Source organism: Mesoplodon bidens, assembly GCF_964165515.1.
Source record: "Mesoplodon bidens genome assembly, chromosome: X".
NCBI lineage: Eukaryota > Metazoa > Chordata > Mammalia > Artiodactyla > Ziphiidae > Mesoplodon > Mesoplodon bidens.
This window is the reverse complement of record NC_138163.1, coordinates 128,321,846-128,335,102: the sequence shown is the minus strand read 5'-3', so window position 1 is coordinate 128,335,102 and position 13,257 is coordinate 128,321,846. Positions and strand designations below refer to the sequence as shown.

The 13,257-nt window shown below is 43.0% G+C and overlaps 1 protein-coding gene across 3 annotated transcripts in view; it reads right to left on the bottom strand.

Moving 5' to 3' along the window:
- Nucleotides 1-13,257, bottom strand: part of ASB9 (ankyrin repeat and SOCS box containing 9) — a 40,932-nt gene that overhangs the window by 17,712 nt on the left and 9,963 nt on the right. For all 3 annotated transcript variants that reach the window (XM_081221945.1, XM_081221944.1, XM_081221946.1), the window contains exons 3-5: nucleotides 6,420-6,527; nucleotides 2,193-2,343; nucleotides 356-490 (exon numbers count right to left, since the gene is read on the bottom strand). In XM_081221945.1, coding sequence (XP_081078071.1) covers nucleotides 356-490; nucleotides 2,193-2,343; nucleotides 6,420-6,527 — 394 coding nt within the window. The remainder of the gene's footprint in view (nucleotides 1-355; nucleotides 491-2,192; nucleotides 2,344-6,419; nucleotides 6,528-13,257) is intronic.

Sequence of the window (13,257 nt, the reverse complement as noted above, 5' to 3'; positions counted from 1 at the left end):
AGAACTGGTGAAGGCGGCCCCAAATCTGAAGATTCGGCCCTAAGCCAGCAGCTGTGCAAGTTACTCAGGGCCTAATAATATCAATGGCCAGAGGGAGGGAGGAGAAACTAATAAGCATTGAGGGCCATCCTGGGAGATGTCATCATCATTATCATCACTATTCTCATTACAAGTGAGAGAACTAAAGTTGAAACAGTTTAAACTAATTCCCCACGGAAACACAGTCAGTATGAACTCTGATCTTGTCTGGCTCCATTGCCCGCGCTCTTTCTTCTGCTACAATAGAAAGAGCTTTCAAATACCTTTAATTTACTTTTCATTTACTTTCCTTGTTATGTTTTGCTTTTGGTTTTACCTGATTCCAGAAGCTTCTTGGCACAGGCCACCTGCAGATTTTCACAAGCCAAATATAACGGTGTGCCCAGGTGGCTGATGTTCCGGTCAACGTCGCCCCCATGAGCCACAAGAGACTCAATGCACTCCACGTGGCCTGCAGCCCAAAGTGAGAGAAAACAGTTACAACACAAATTCTCGTAGCTAGGGAAACACCACCTCGCCCATTTTTTGTGTGTTTAAATTTTCCAACAACTTATCCAGCGACCAAAAGCTATTTCCTCTATTTAGAAGAGGGAATGCTCTTCAACACCGTCACCAGTTAATGGGTTGACTATAAGATGGCATCTGTAGCTCTGGGTGGAACTCCACTTGAGTGTACCAGCCACAGTAAGCAACGAGCAGCCACCCACCTTTTTCAATTGTTGGTGGCTTTGTAATCAGTCTGATTACAGAAATCAAAGTGAGCGCTGAGGAGAGGTATGGAACAACAGGGACTAAAGGTGGACCTGGAGAAGAAAGGGCACAGAGTTGACCGTGGAACAGGGAAGGAAAGTTACAACCTCACCAAGAGCAGGCCCTGGGACAAACAGGCCACGGCAGGCACAGGCGAGGCTTAGAGAAAGGTGCCAAATCCAACGTGAGTGAGGCCCAGTGTGGCCAACTAGGTTTGGTGAAAGCAGAATCACTCTTCCTTGGTCTAGGACATCATACTTGGAACATTGCTCCTTTGCATTTATCTTGTTATACCATTTTAGTTCTATGTGTCCAGTGAATATGATGAGTTAACATGTCTCCTCATGAAGAAATGCCAGTGCTTTGGGAGATAATTATAATATGGGTGGATCCAGTCAAATGGGGCTGCTGTAAAGATGAGGGGAAGCCATTTTGTGAAGTCACTGCGGAAATGGCCCTCGGGGCAAGGTACGGTCATCATGATGTCGAGGAGGAGGAGAAATATCAGAGAAAAGCAAAACTTACACTTTTATTTTTTTTGTCTCAGAGTTAAGAATAGCAGGAAAACTGTGACTTTATGAAAAGAATTATCCCAGATGAATAAGTTCTGGGGATCTAATGTACAGCATGGTGACTACAGCTAATAATATATATACTGTATATACTGTACTTTAAATTTGCTACGGGAGTAGATCTTAAATGTTCTCACCACAAAAAAAGGGAACTATATGAGGCAATGGATGTGTTAATTAACTTGATTATGGTTATCCTTTCACAATGTATACGTATATCAAATTATCACACTGTACACCTTAAATATATACAATCTTATTTGTCAATTATACCTCAACAAACCTGGGGATAGGGAGACTTACCCGGAACTGTATATAACATCTTATATTTCCAAAAATTGAAAGTTTGTTTCACTTAGCAAACTTAGGTGGCCCTGAGACAATATTCTTTAAGGCCTTAAAACAGAAGGACTATAATTTGTTTTATAAAATAACTTGACTTTATGGGGTCATGAGTTCAACAACACATTCCACAAATTCTGATGGATAGTCTACTATATGCCAGGCCCTGTTCCAGAAACACAGCAGTGAGCAACATTCCAAATGTTCTAAAAGGGTGCTTCTCAAATTTACTGTGCATCAGAAATCACCTGGAGGGCTTGTTAAACAAAGCACAGATGGCTGGACCCCGCCCCCAAAGTTACTGATTCACTGGGTCTGGAATGGGGCCCAAGAATCTGCATTTGCATGCCAGGTCAGGCTGACGCTTCTGGTCCCAGGATCCACACATTGAGAACAACTGCTCCGTATACTTCCTTTTCCCTCTTCCCTTCAACAATAAGATGTCCCTTGAAGGAGGGGGTGGAAAACTTAAATTCTCAACAGATTTACCTCTCTTAGCAGCTTCGTGCATGGGGGACGCCAGATCACTCTCAGGGTGGGGACTGGCTCCATGTTGCAGAAGCAAATTCACACAGTCCAGGCTGCCGCTGACACAAGCATTAAACAAGGGAGTATGCCAGTCTGTAGTAACACCATTCACCTAGAAAGAAAAGCTCCAGCATGAAAGCGGGCAGTGGGGTATCCTGGATTCAGACCTAAGCTCCACCATTTTCAAGCTATTATTTCACTTGTCTGAGCCTTAAATTCCACAGCTACAAAATGGGGACAAAAAATAACAAATTCCCCAAAGTTGTTGTGAAAAACCGGATGAGGTATGGAATGTAATGCACCAAGAACATTCCCAGACCAGGGATTGAACTCGTGCCCCCTGCAGTGGGACTGTGCAGTCCTAACCACTGGACGGCCAGGAAATTCCCACTAATCACCTTATTTTAAACATGCCATCCTAGACCCATCCCACACCAATCCAATTGCCCCACAGCAGTTAGAGTAACCTTTTTTTTTTTTTTTTTTCTTTTTTTTTTTTTTTCCGTGGTACGCGGGCCTCTCACTGTTGTGGCCTCTCCCATTGCGGAGCACAGGCTCCGGACGCGCAGGCTCAGCGGCCACGGCTCACGGGCCCAGCCGCTCCGCAGCATATGGGATCCTCCCAGACCGGGGCACGAACCCGTATCCCCTGCATCGGCAGGCGGACTCTCAACCACTGCGCCACCAGGGAGGCCCTAGAGTAACCTTTTAAAATTGTTAATGTATTATTTTTTTTAATTTAAAAATATCACTTTCGGGACTTCCCTGGTGACACAGTGGTTGGGGGTCCACCTGCCAATGCAGGGGACATGGGTTCGATCCCTGGTCCGGGAAGATCTCACATGCCGCGGAGCAACTAAGCCCGTGCGCCACAGCTACTGAGCCTGCGCTCTAGAGCCCGCGAGCCACAACCACTGAGCCCGTGAGCCACAAGCACTGAGCCCGCGCTCTAGAGCCCGCAAGCCACAAATACTGAAGCCCGTGTGCCTAGAGCCCGTGCTCCGCAACAAGAGAAGCCACCACAATGAGAAGCCCGTGCACCGCAACAAAGAGTAGCCCCTGCTCGCCACAACTAGAGAAAGCCCACGTGCAGCAACGAAGACACAACACAGCCAAAAATAAATTAATAAATTTTAAAACATCACTTTCATCCAAATATAGAGTGAACACAAGCCAAAGATTTTATTCAGCTCGTTCATTAATGAGGGAACCAGTAAAATGGCAAGGATGGCTAAAAGGAGAATTTATATACTCAGTCAATGCAATGCTGAAATAAATTTGCTAATAGATACAAAAGTGGTTAATATCCTATAGGGCCATAAAACTATAATCGTTGGGGCTATCTTTTCTAACAGTGGAAATCAGACTGAAACTTATAAGTTAACATCTAACTTCACAGTGTTTGGGCTATAATTGAATGGCAAAGAGCAAAGCCAAGTGCAGATGCATTTTCCTCTATCAAGGAATTCTTTGGTGAACCTGTTAAACGATACCGTGAAGACAAGGACGTCATTCTCATGCCCTAGTTCCACGCAAGGCCAGGACTAGTGACGCATGAAAGATGTCCAGGGTGCAAAGTTTAAGGAGACACTTGCTCCCAGGGTTACAAAAGTGCTGAGTGACCCTGTGAGTGAACAGAGTTTCGAGTTTGCACCCCAGGCTCCTTTCTCGCCTCTGCTTAGTCCTGGCCCTCTTTCCAAGTTTGGGGTAAGTTTTCTTAACCAAAATATAAACCTCATGATGCACTCATCTATGGCTCTTGGCTGCTCTCAGGACAAAGCCCATTTTCTTGGCATGGTCGGCAAGTTTGTTTGTGTTCTGACCCCTCTCACCTGCTCTATTCTGCTGCTATAAGGAATTATTTTTTTCAGTTTTTAAAAAATTTATTTATTTTATATATTTTTGGCTGTGTTGGGTCTTCGTTGCTGCATGTGGGCTTTCTCTAGTTGTGGCGAGCGGGGGCTACTCTTCGTTGCAGTGCACGGGCCTCTCATTGCGGTGACTTCTCTAGTTGTGGAGAATGGGCTCTAGGCGGGCGGGCTCAGTAGTTGTGGCTCGCGGGCTCTAGAGCACAGGCTCAGTAGTTGTGGCGCACGGGCTTAGTTGCTCCGCGGCACGTGCGATCTTCCCGGACCAGGACTCGAACCCGTGTCCCCTGCATTGGCAGGCGGATCCTTAACCACTGACCCACCAGGGACGTCTCTAAGGAATGATTTGAAGGAACGATTTGAAGCCCCCACTTTCACTTCTAGGGCTTTGCGTTTGTTGTTCCCAGTGGGTGGGAAGTCCATCATTTCCCCCAACCCACCACTGAGCTGACTAACTCCAACAGGTCCTTTAGGTTTCAACTGTAACATCATTTCCTGTAGGAAGCATCTTTTGACTCCCCCTCTCCATCAGAAATAAATGGGTTAGGGACACTTCTATGTGTTCCCAACAATCCCCTTACTATTAATACTTATTACATTGCAGTAGTTTGCAAAATATGGCCACAGATTCTCTGCCCAGGATGCATATCCCTTTGCAGAGTGGCTTAGTAACTCCTCCCATCCCAAGACGGAGACTATCTTTTCAATCCTTGAATCTGGGCTTGTCCACATGAATTGCTTTGGTCAATGGGACAGTTACAAGTGTGATGCAAGCAGAGAGCTTGCCCCCTTTTGCTGCTCTTGGAATCCCTGCTACCATGTGAACAGGCCTGGGCCGCCTGCTAAAGGATGAGAGACCACGTAGAGATTTTCTGTCTCCCCAGACCTCCCAGCCATCCCAGCCAAGGTCATCATGAAGCAGCCTGCCCCAGCCCATCCATCTATCAGCTAACCTCAAATGCCTCAGTAAGCCCAGCTGAGGTTAGCTGAAGCAGCCAGACCAGAAGAGCTGTCCAGACAACACAAGGAACTGTGCGATAAATGGCTACTGTCTTAAGTCATTAAGTCAGGGTGGTTTGTTACACAGAAGAAACTAACAGATAAAAACAGCGTATTGTAATTGCCTGCTGTGGCTGAGATACTATGCATTAAACAAACTCATTTCCTCTCTCTTGGGCCCAGAGGCATACTACACTTGCCCGCCTCCCTGGCAGTTAGACATGGCCTGAATTCTGGCCAATGGGATATGAGCAAAAGTGACATATGTCACTGCCAAGACTGGCCCTTAAAAAGCTTCCATTCACAATCCTCCATGTCTTTTCCCCTTCTAGCCATCTGGAATGGAGCACATATGGGAGCCACTTGTTGAAGACAGTGGAGCAACAGGATGAAAGGAGCCTGTGTCCTTGAATCACCCTTGGAAAACAGCCACCCAACTGGGAACACCCACACTGGATTCTGAGTTGAACAAGAAATAAACTTTTATTATATGAGGCTACCAAGATTTCAGGGTTTATCTTTTGAAGTGGTTAGTGTTACATGCCACCATTTACCTGTTTATCTGGTTGTCTCCTCATTTAGCTTAGAAGTTCCTGAAAATCTTTATCTAGAGTTAGGCACATAATAAATGCTCAGTACAGACTGGTTGAGAAAAGATGAGAAACCCATACAGAATTTCCTGATCAGATTTTCCCATCACTTCTGAGCAAGAGAGTACTTAAGTTAATGGAAGATCTACTGGTCCCTACTTTCAAATTGAATGATTTCGTATCTTCCTTCTCTAGAATCTCATTATGTCATCCCGATTCCCATTCTCCAAATAATAATCACATGCCTTATCCCTCTCAATCCTCACAATACCACAAAATATGCTACATAATTTTTTTTGGTATTTTCCCTGTTTTTTTTTTCTCATATATAGACTCTAAAGCTTACAGGCTAAGTAACTTGTCCAAGTTTCCAATGTTAGTAAATGGTAGAGATGGTCTGGGACCATCAGGTCTTATGGAGCCAAATGTTATGTGTTTTCTACAATATGTCACTACCTTCCAGCCACAGGAATGAAGGCAGAAATCGAACAGCTATTTATGAATAGTGACAGTCAAAGAAAATGATACAGGCTCAGACCATGACTTTCTAGCTAAAAATGCAGTATTTCATCTACTACTAAAGTAAATAAGCTTGATAGACATAATACTTTTGAAAAAAAACTTCATATTTCAAATCAGGCTAATCAAAAATGCTGGAAAGTATTCAAAACGGATAGAAATCGTCATTTTTTCAGTCATGGTGTCTAAGGTGTGATTTGAGCTGCACTTACCTGAGCTCCATGCTTTAATAAAATGTTTGCACAGGACGGATGACCTCCGAGACAGGCTTCATGGAGCGGGGACACACGATCTGCCGTGACGAGGTTCACAAGCCAGCCCTGGAGGAGGGGAAATGGGCAGAGGAAGGGATGCAAAGCAACAGTTCTGTAGGGTTGGGTTTCAGTCATGAATTCAGTACAAGACAATTCTTTTAAAAGTTAACCTGGGGGCTTCCCTGGTGGTTGAGAGTCCGCCTGCCGATGCAGGGAACACGGGTTCGTAGCCCGGTCCAGGAAGATCCCACATGCCACGGAGCGGCTGGGCCCGTGAGCCGTGGCCACTGAGCCTGCGCGTCCGCGTCCGGAGCCTGTGCTCCACAACGGGAGAGGCCACAGCAGTGAGAGGCCCGCGTACAGCAAAAAAAAAACCAAAAAAACAAACAAACAAAAAACTGTAAAAAAAAAAAAAAAGTTAACCTGGCTCACCTATGATAAACCATAATGGAAAAGGATATTAAAAAAAGAATGTGTATATATATATATATATATTAATATATATATAAATGAATCACTTCGCTGTACAGCAGAAATTAACAAACAACATTATAAATCAATTATACATCAATTAAAAAATTTACAAAAAAAGTTAATCTGGCTCATAAAAAAGAATGAAATAATGCCATTTGCAGCAATATGGATGGACCTAGAGATTATCATACTAAGCAAAGTAAGTCAGACAGAGAAAGAAATACCATATGATACCACTTATGTATGGAATATAAAATATGATACAAATGGACTTATCTACGAAACAGAAACAGACTCACAGACATAGAGAGCAGACTTGTGGCTCCCAAGGGGGAGGGGACTGAGGAAGGGATGGATTGGGAGTTTGGGATTAGCAGATGTAAACTATTATATATAGGATGGATAAACAACAAGGTCCTACTGTAGAGCACAGGGAACTATATTCAATATCCTGTGAGAAACCATAATGGAAAAAGAATATGAAAAGGAATGTATATATATATGTGTAACTGAATCACTTTGCTGTATAGCAGAAATTAATACAATGCTGTAAATCAACTATACTTCAATTTAAAAATAAAATAAAAATAAAAACCCAACAACTTAAAAAAAAAAGTTAACCTGGCTCAAAATCTGACAGTACGCTAAGGTGTTGACAATGATGTAAAAAAACAAACAAAAAAAGGAACCGTCATACTGCTGGCGGGAGTGTAATATAACACAACCACTCAGGCTAACAGTTTGACAGTATCTGTTAGAGTTGATGACACACATACCTATGACCTAGCCATGTGACTCTTAGGTGTACACACTCAAGACTGACTTTCAGCTTGCTCTCACGCTCTCTTGTCCTCTCACTTATTGGCTCATTGTTTTGATGAGGGCCATGACAAGGAACTTAGGGCAGTCTCCAGGCAACAGCCAGCCAGGAATTGAGGCTTTTAGTGAAAGAACCCAGAAGGGGGCTTCTCCGGTGGCGCAGTGGTTGAGAATCCGCCTGCCAATGCAGGGGACATGGGTTCGATCCCTGGTCCAGGAAGATCCCACATGCCGCGGAGCAACTAAGCTCGTGTGCCACAACTACTGAGCCTGTGCTCTAGAGCCCGTGAGCCACAACTACTGAGCCCGCGTGCCGTAACTACTGAAGCCCGCGCGCCTAGAGCCCATGCTCCACAATGAGAGAAGCCACTGCAGTGAGAAGCCCATGCACCACAACAGAGAGTAGCCCCCGCTCGCCACAACTAGAGAAAGCCCGCGTGCAGCACCGAAGACCCAACACAGCCAAAAATAAATAAATTAATTAAATAAATTTTTTAAAAAAAGAAAAAAGCAAAAGGGCAGTTTCTAGTGTGTGCTTAAAAAAAAAACAAAAACCCAGAAGGAACTGAATCTTGCCAACAGCCATGTAAGAGAATTTGGGCTGGGGTCCATCCTTAGTCAAGCCTCAAGATGCCTGAAGCTCTGGTCCACACTCTTATGACTGCAGATTCATAAGAGTCCCTGACCCAGCTAAACTGTGTCTAGATTCCTGACCCATAGACACTGGGAACTAATACATGTCTGTTACATCAAGCCTCTAAGTTCGGGATTTCTTATATACGTACAGGTATATATTAGAAATATGTATATGTATTTCTTATATACGTACAGGTATATATGAGCGCACTCCAATAGCCCTGGACTAATACAGGCCAAAGCATTAGGTGAACCTCCACAGACAGAGAGGCAGAAAGTCCCGAGGCTGAGGGGCAATTACATTCTCACTCTAGTATACTAGGGCTGAAGAAGCAAGAAAGTGTCTGAAAGGCCCTGGGATTCTTCATCCTCTGGGAAAATGTGCTCTCCAGCAGATGGATCCTGAGCCCAATCCAAGCAAAACATCAAAGAACTCCAGGAGAGGCTCCACAGACCCCCCACCCCCGATCTTGGAATATATTATCTATTCCCTAACAGGAAGAAATCACGTACAATAAAAGTTCTTTTCCTTAGGGCATGTCAGTTAAGAGCATGGATAGTTTAATTAACATCTTGGTAACATATTATACCTTTTCTTCCCAGAACACTTTAAATTTGCCTAAAATCATTCCAATCAATGACTTCACTCACCATCATTCCTAACATACATTCTTCTACTTCTGTGGGCATTTACAAGTCAGCCCCCTAGTCATGCTGTCCTTTGGACTTTTACCCTCTGACTGTCAAGCTCATGCATTTTGATATATACCTGGACATACACCTGAGTCTACAGGATCTCAGACACAGAGCCTTTTTAGGTGGGTCTGCAAAGGGGTTCTGGGTGACTCAAAATCACCTGCTTAAAAATGAGAAACTCCAATATCCTTTATACTACTTTGTCATCCCAGCTCTGCTGTTCGCAGGGAGGGATAGGACTGTATCTTCCCTTCCGTCATAAACTCAAATTCCATCTGTATTCAATAAATGCCTACTGACCCTCTGACTCGAGAAGAATTTGAGTTATAGCATTTATTCCCTTCACAAGCACTGCCCATGGACTTCAGTGTGGCATCTGCTGTTTTATTATTGTCATTATTATTTTATTAGAGGCATCCCCTCAAAGATCTGTTCTCAAATCCTTTTTTTCCCCACTCTCAATGTTCTATATTTGTCCAATCTCTTCCCCACACACTACTAGAGTACACAAGAAATTCACAGCAAAATGTTAACTGCATTTTTCTCTGTGCGACAGATCCTGAGATGAAAGAAGACTGTCCTTTAAAGGAATTCTTTACTGTGTTCTGTTAACTGCAGTCACCACTGCCATTTCTAAATCATCATTTAGGTGCTTATACATAAATCCAGGTAAATGAAAATGTAAAAAAGGAATTATTCACAGTACAAAAGTGTTCACCACTCATTACATATTCACATTACAACGAAGTTCCATTAAATTAAGTTTCCCTTTGCAAACTGAGGACTGTATTTAGAGGTACAAGTTTGACTTTAAATGAACTGTGGCAATTTGTTTGAATTATTGACAAGACTGAATCATATACTATTATAAGGTAAATTTTAACCCATTACTTCAGAGAGGGTCCAGTCTACAGTGAGTTCTCAGTTAAAAAAATGAATAGTTTATCTTTAATTGTTCTATCATCAACTGTCTGTCCCCTAGTCTCAGCCTATATTCAGAAGCTCTTTCTGATGGGTCCTTGGGGTTGTACAATATCAGGGCACCCATGGGTGACACAGTGCTTAGTACCTGGCAACTTTCTGTCCCAGCCCCAAATCATATGCTTACCCAGGCTGAACCAACTGACTACAAGAAGCTGAGGCTTTATTCTTTGTCCTTCCCACAGTTCTCACTTCCTTCTCTACACTCAGCAGAAAAGAAGATCATGAACACCTATCGTACTCACGTTCATCAGAACACATCACTTCCTTCCTACTTTACCAAGGAGGTCAAAGCCATTTGATGTGAGAACTTCCTACATTCCCTTTCTCCCCACCCCTAAAATCTCTCTGCATTCCTCCAGTCTTCTTTTCTCGCATTGCTCCTTTCTTTGAGGAAGAAATATATGAGTGTACTCCAATAGCCCGTGACCCCACCCGGGCCCCCCCAGCTCCCACCACGCCCGTGACATTCCTTCATCCACCTTCTCACATGTGTCCCCTGCTCTCTCGAGATACACTTTCTTTTTGCTTTCAAAGCCCCCCCATCCCTCAGTCCTGACCCTCTGCCAAGCATCCATCCATGTGCTTCTTCCCTTTGCTGCCCCCTCTTTTATTTATTTATTTTTTTTGAAAATAGTCTATCCCCGTTGTCTGTACTTTTACCCCTTCTCTCATTTTCTACCAACACAATCCTGCTGATACTGCTTTTAAAGACCACCTGTGACTTCCGGAAACCAGTTTGCACTGCTCTGTCCCCCACCTTCTTCCACCTCTAAATTTGTCACATGTTCATCCTCACCTCGTGAAACCTCTCCCCTGACTTCTAAAACAGAGTTCTACCTGGAATTATCTCCGACCTCTGACTGCCTTTTTTTCTGTCTCTTTCACTAACTCTGTCCTTTTCATCCTTACATCTCCTAATGCAGGCATTTCCTCCAGGATTTGCCCTCAAATCCTTTTCTTTTTCTCTCAATACTCTTTATATATTATATATCAGGGCTTTCAAATCTAAATCTCGGGACTACCCTGGTGGCACAGTGGTTAAGAATCCGCCTGCCAATGCAGGGGACACGGGTTCAAGTCCTGGTCTGGGAAGATCCCACATGCCGCGGGGCAACTAATCCTGTGTGCCACAACTACTGAAGCCCACGCACCTAGAGCCCACGCTCTGCAACAAGAGAAGCCACCACAATGAGAAGCCCGTGCACTGCAACAAAGACTCAATGCAGCCATAAATAAATAAACAAATTTATTTTAAAAAATAAAAAATCTAAATCTCCATCCCCAGTATATGTTTCTAATTCCCTGCTAAGACATAACCACCCAGAGACCCAGCTCACGACATAAATTCAGCCTTTGCCAACCAAGCTCCCCTGAAAGGAGCTCCTTGTCTTGCCAGATCCCACATGCCACAGAGCAACTAAGCCCGTGCGCCACAACTACTGAGCCTGCGTGCCTGGAGCCCATGCTCCGCAACAAGAGAAGCCACCGCAAGGAGAAGCCCACACACCGCAACGAAGAGTAGCCCCCACTCGCCGCAACTAGAGAAAGCCTGTGCACAGCAATGAAGACCCAATGCAGCTAGAAATAAGTAAAATAAATAAATTTATTTTTTTAAATCCCTGAACGTACTGGTCCTACAGGAGCTTAAAAAATACCAATGCATGAAGCCTGCCCTAGGCTAAATCAGAATATCTACAGTGAAGCCCAGGCATTGTTATTTTTTTTTAATCTCACATTATTTTAATGTGAAGTCACAGTAAAGAATAATTAGCTAGAGTTTCAGTTTCTCCCTTCTTGGACCAAGTGAGAATTATTTTCTGTAATTTTCTTTTCTCTTTGTTATAGCCATTTGAATGTTTGGTCTTACTCCCCTTACTAAAATATGTTTGTTTAGTTTAGCAGGAGAGTTTTTCAGTATGCTTTGATTACCTGAAGCGCTATGTAGATTGTAATAAGAAAATAGATACTCCTCATTTATGAGGAGTAACTGGAGCAGGTAATTTACACAACGTCACCTTAGTTAATTCTCTCAAACTCATATAAGGTAACATAATAGACTGAATTTTTGGTCTCAATTCTTCACTCTCCTGTAGCAGTGTAATACATTCACACCCTTGCCATGACCTCATAGTTGACAAAATGTATCAATACTTCCTTGATCCTTGAATTTGGACTTGGTCATCTGACTTGCTCTGACCAATGGGGTGTTAGCAGATGTGACATAAGTAGACTGGAAGTATTCTTTCATGGTTGAGCTTGCCCTGCTATGCTTCAACATTTTGCCACAAGGAGAAAATTCCTCAGGTAGCTACTGGTGAAATAAGGATGGGAGGCGTGTGCAGCAGAGCTGTACCCAACCCACAGCTTGGAGCCAAGCTCAGTCCAGATCAGCTGATCCAAAGTCTCATTAGCAAGAAATAAATGTTAATTGTATTATGCCACTGAGTTTGGGGTGTTTGTTACACAGCAAGATCTGACTAATACAGGTAGGTATTGGAACACTCATTTTATAAAGGCAGAAATTGAGGTTCCAAGAAAATAACTTGCTTAAATAATGCAAAAGAGCTTAAAGACATGATTCCAGCTGATATTCAGTAAACATGTAAATACTAAACATAAATGAACATCAGTCCAATTTAATAAGTCATATATAAAAGCTGCAATGATCATTTTTCACCCTATCAAAAAAAGGTAAATGTTGCATTTTATCTGAGAAGCAGCTTAACTTCATTTAGCTAGAGTTATGTGTTACTATCTGTATTTCTATTTATAAGGGGCTGCTGCTACCAAAAACAGCTTAAGACAGTGGCTTAGAGTAATCTGAAAATCGTCTTTAGAAACTGTTTTCTCTTGGGAGGATTTCTTAGTCTATATACGTCCGTGAAATTGGAATTTTTTCAAAGCACATTTCCACGAACTACCACCTGAAATTTATCATGTCTCTTGATTGTGAATTTAGATCACAAACCACAGTAGTAACGGCAGTATATAGGACTATCACAGAGAGGAATCTCAGATATTTTTAATTGCAGTACGAATATTGCAGATATCTAAAATATCTCAGAATATACATTCATCCTACTTAGAAAGTATGGTAGTAATTAGAATCACCACTAAATCTTCTTATTGAGTGCATTAATAAAGAAGTTCATAGATCACTATGTCACACATTTGTTTATAGAGTTCC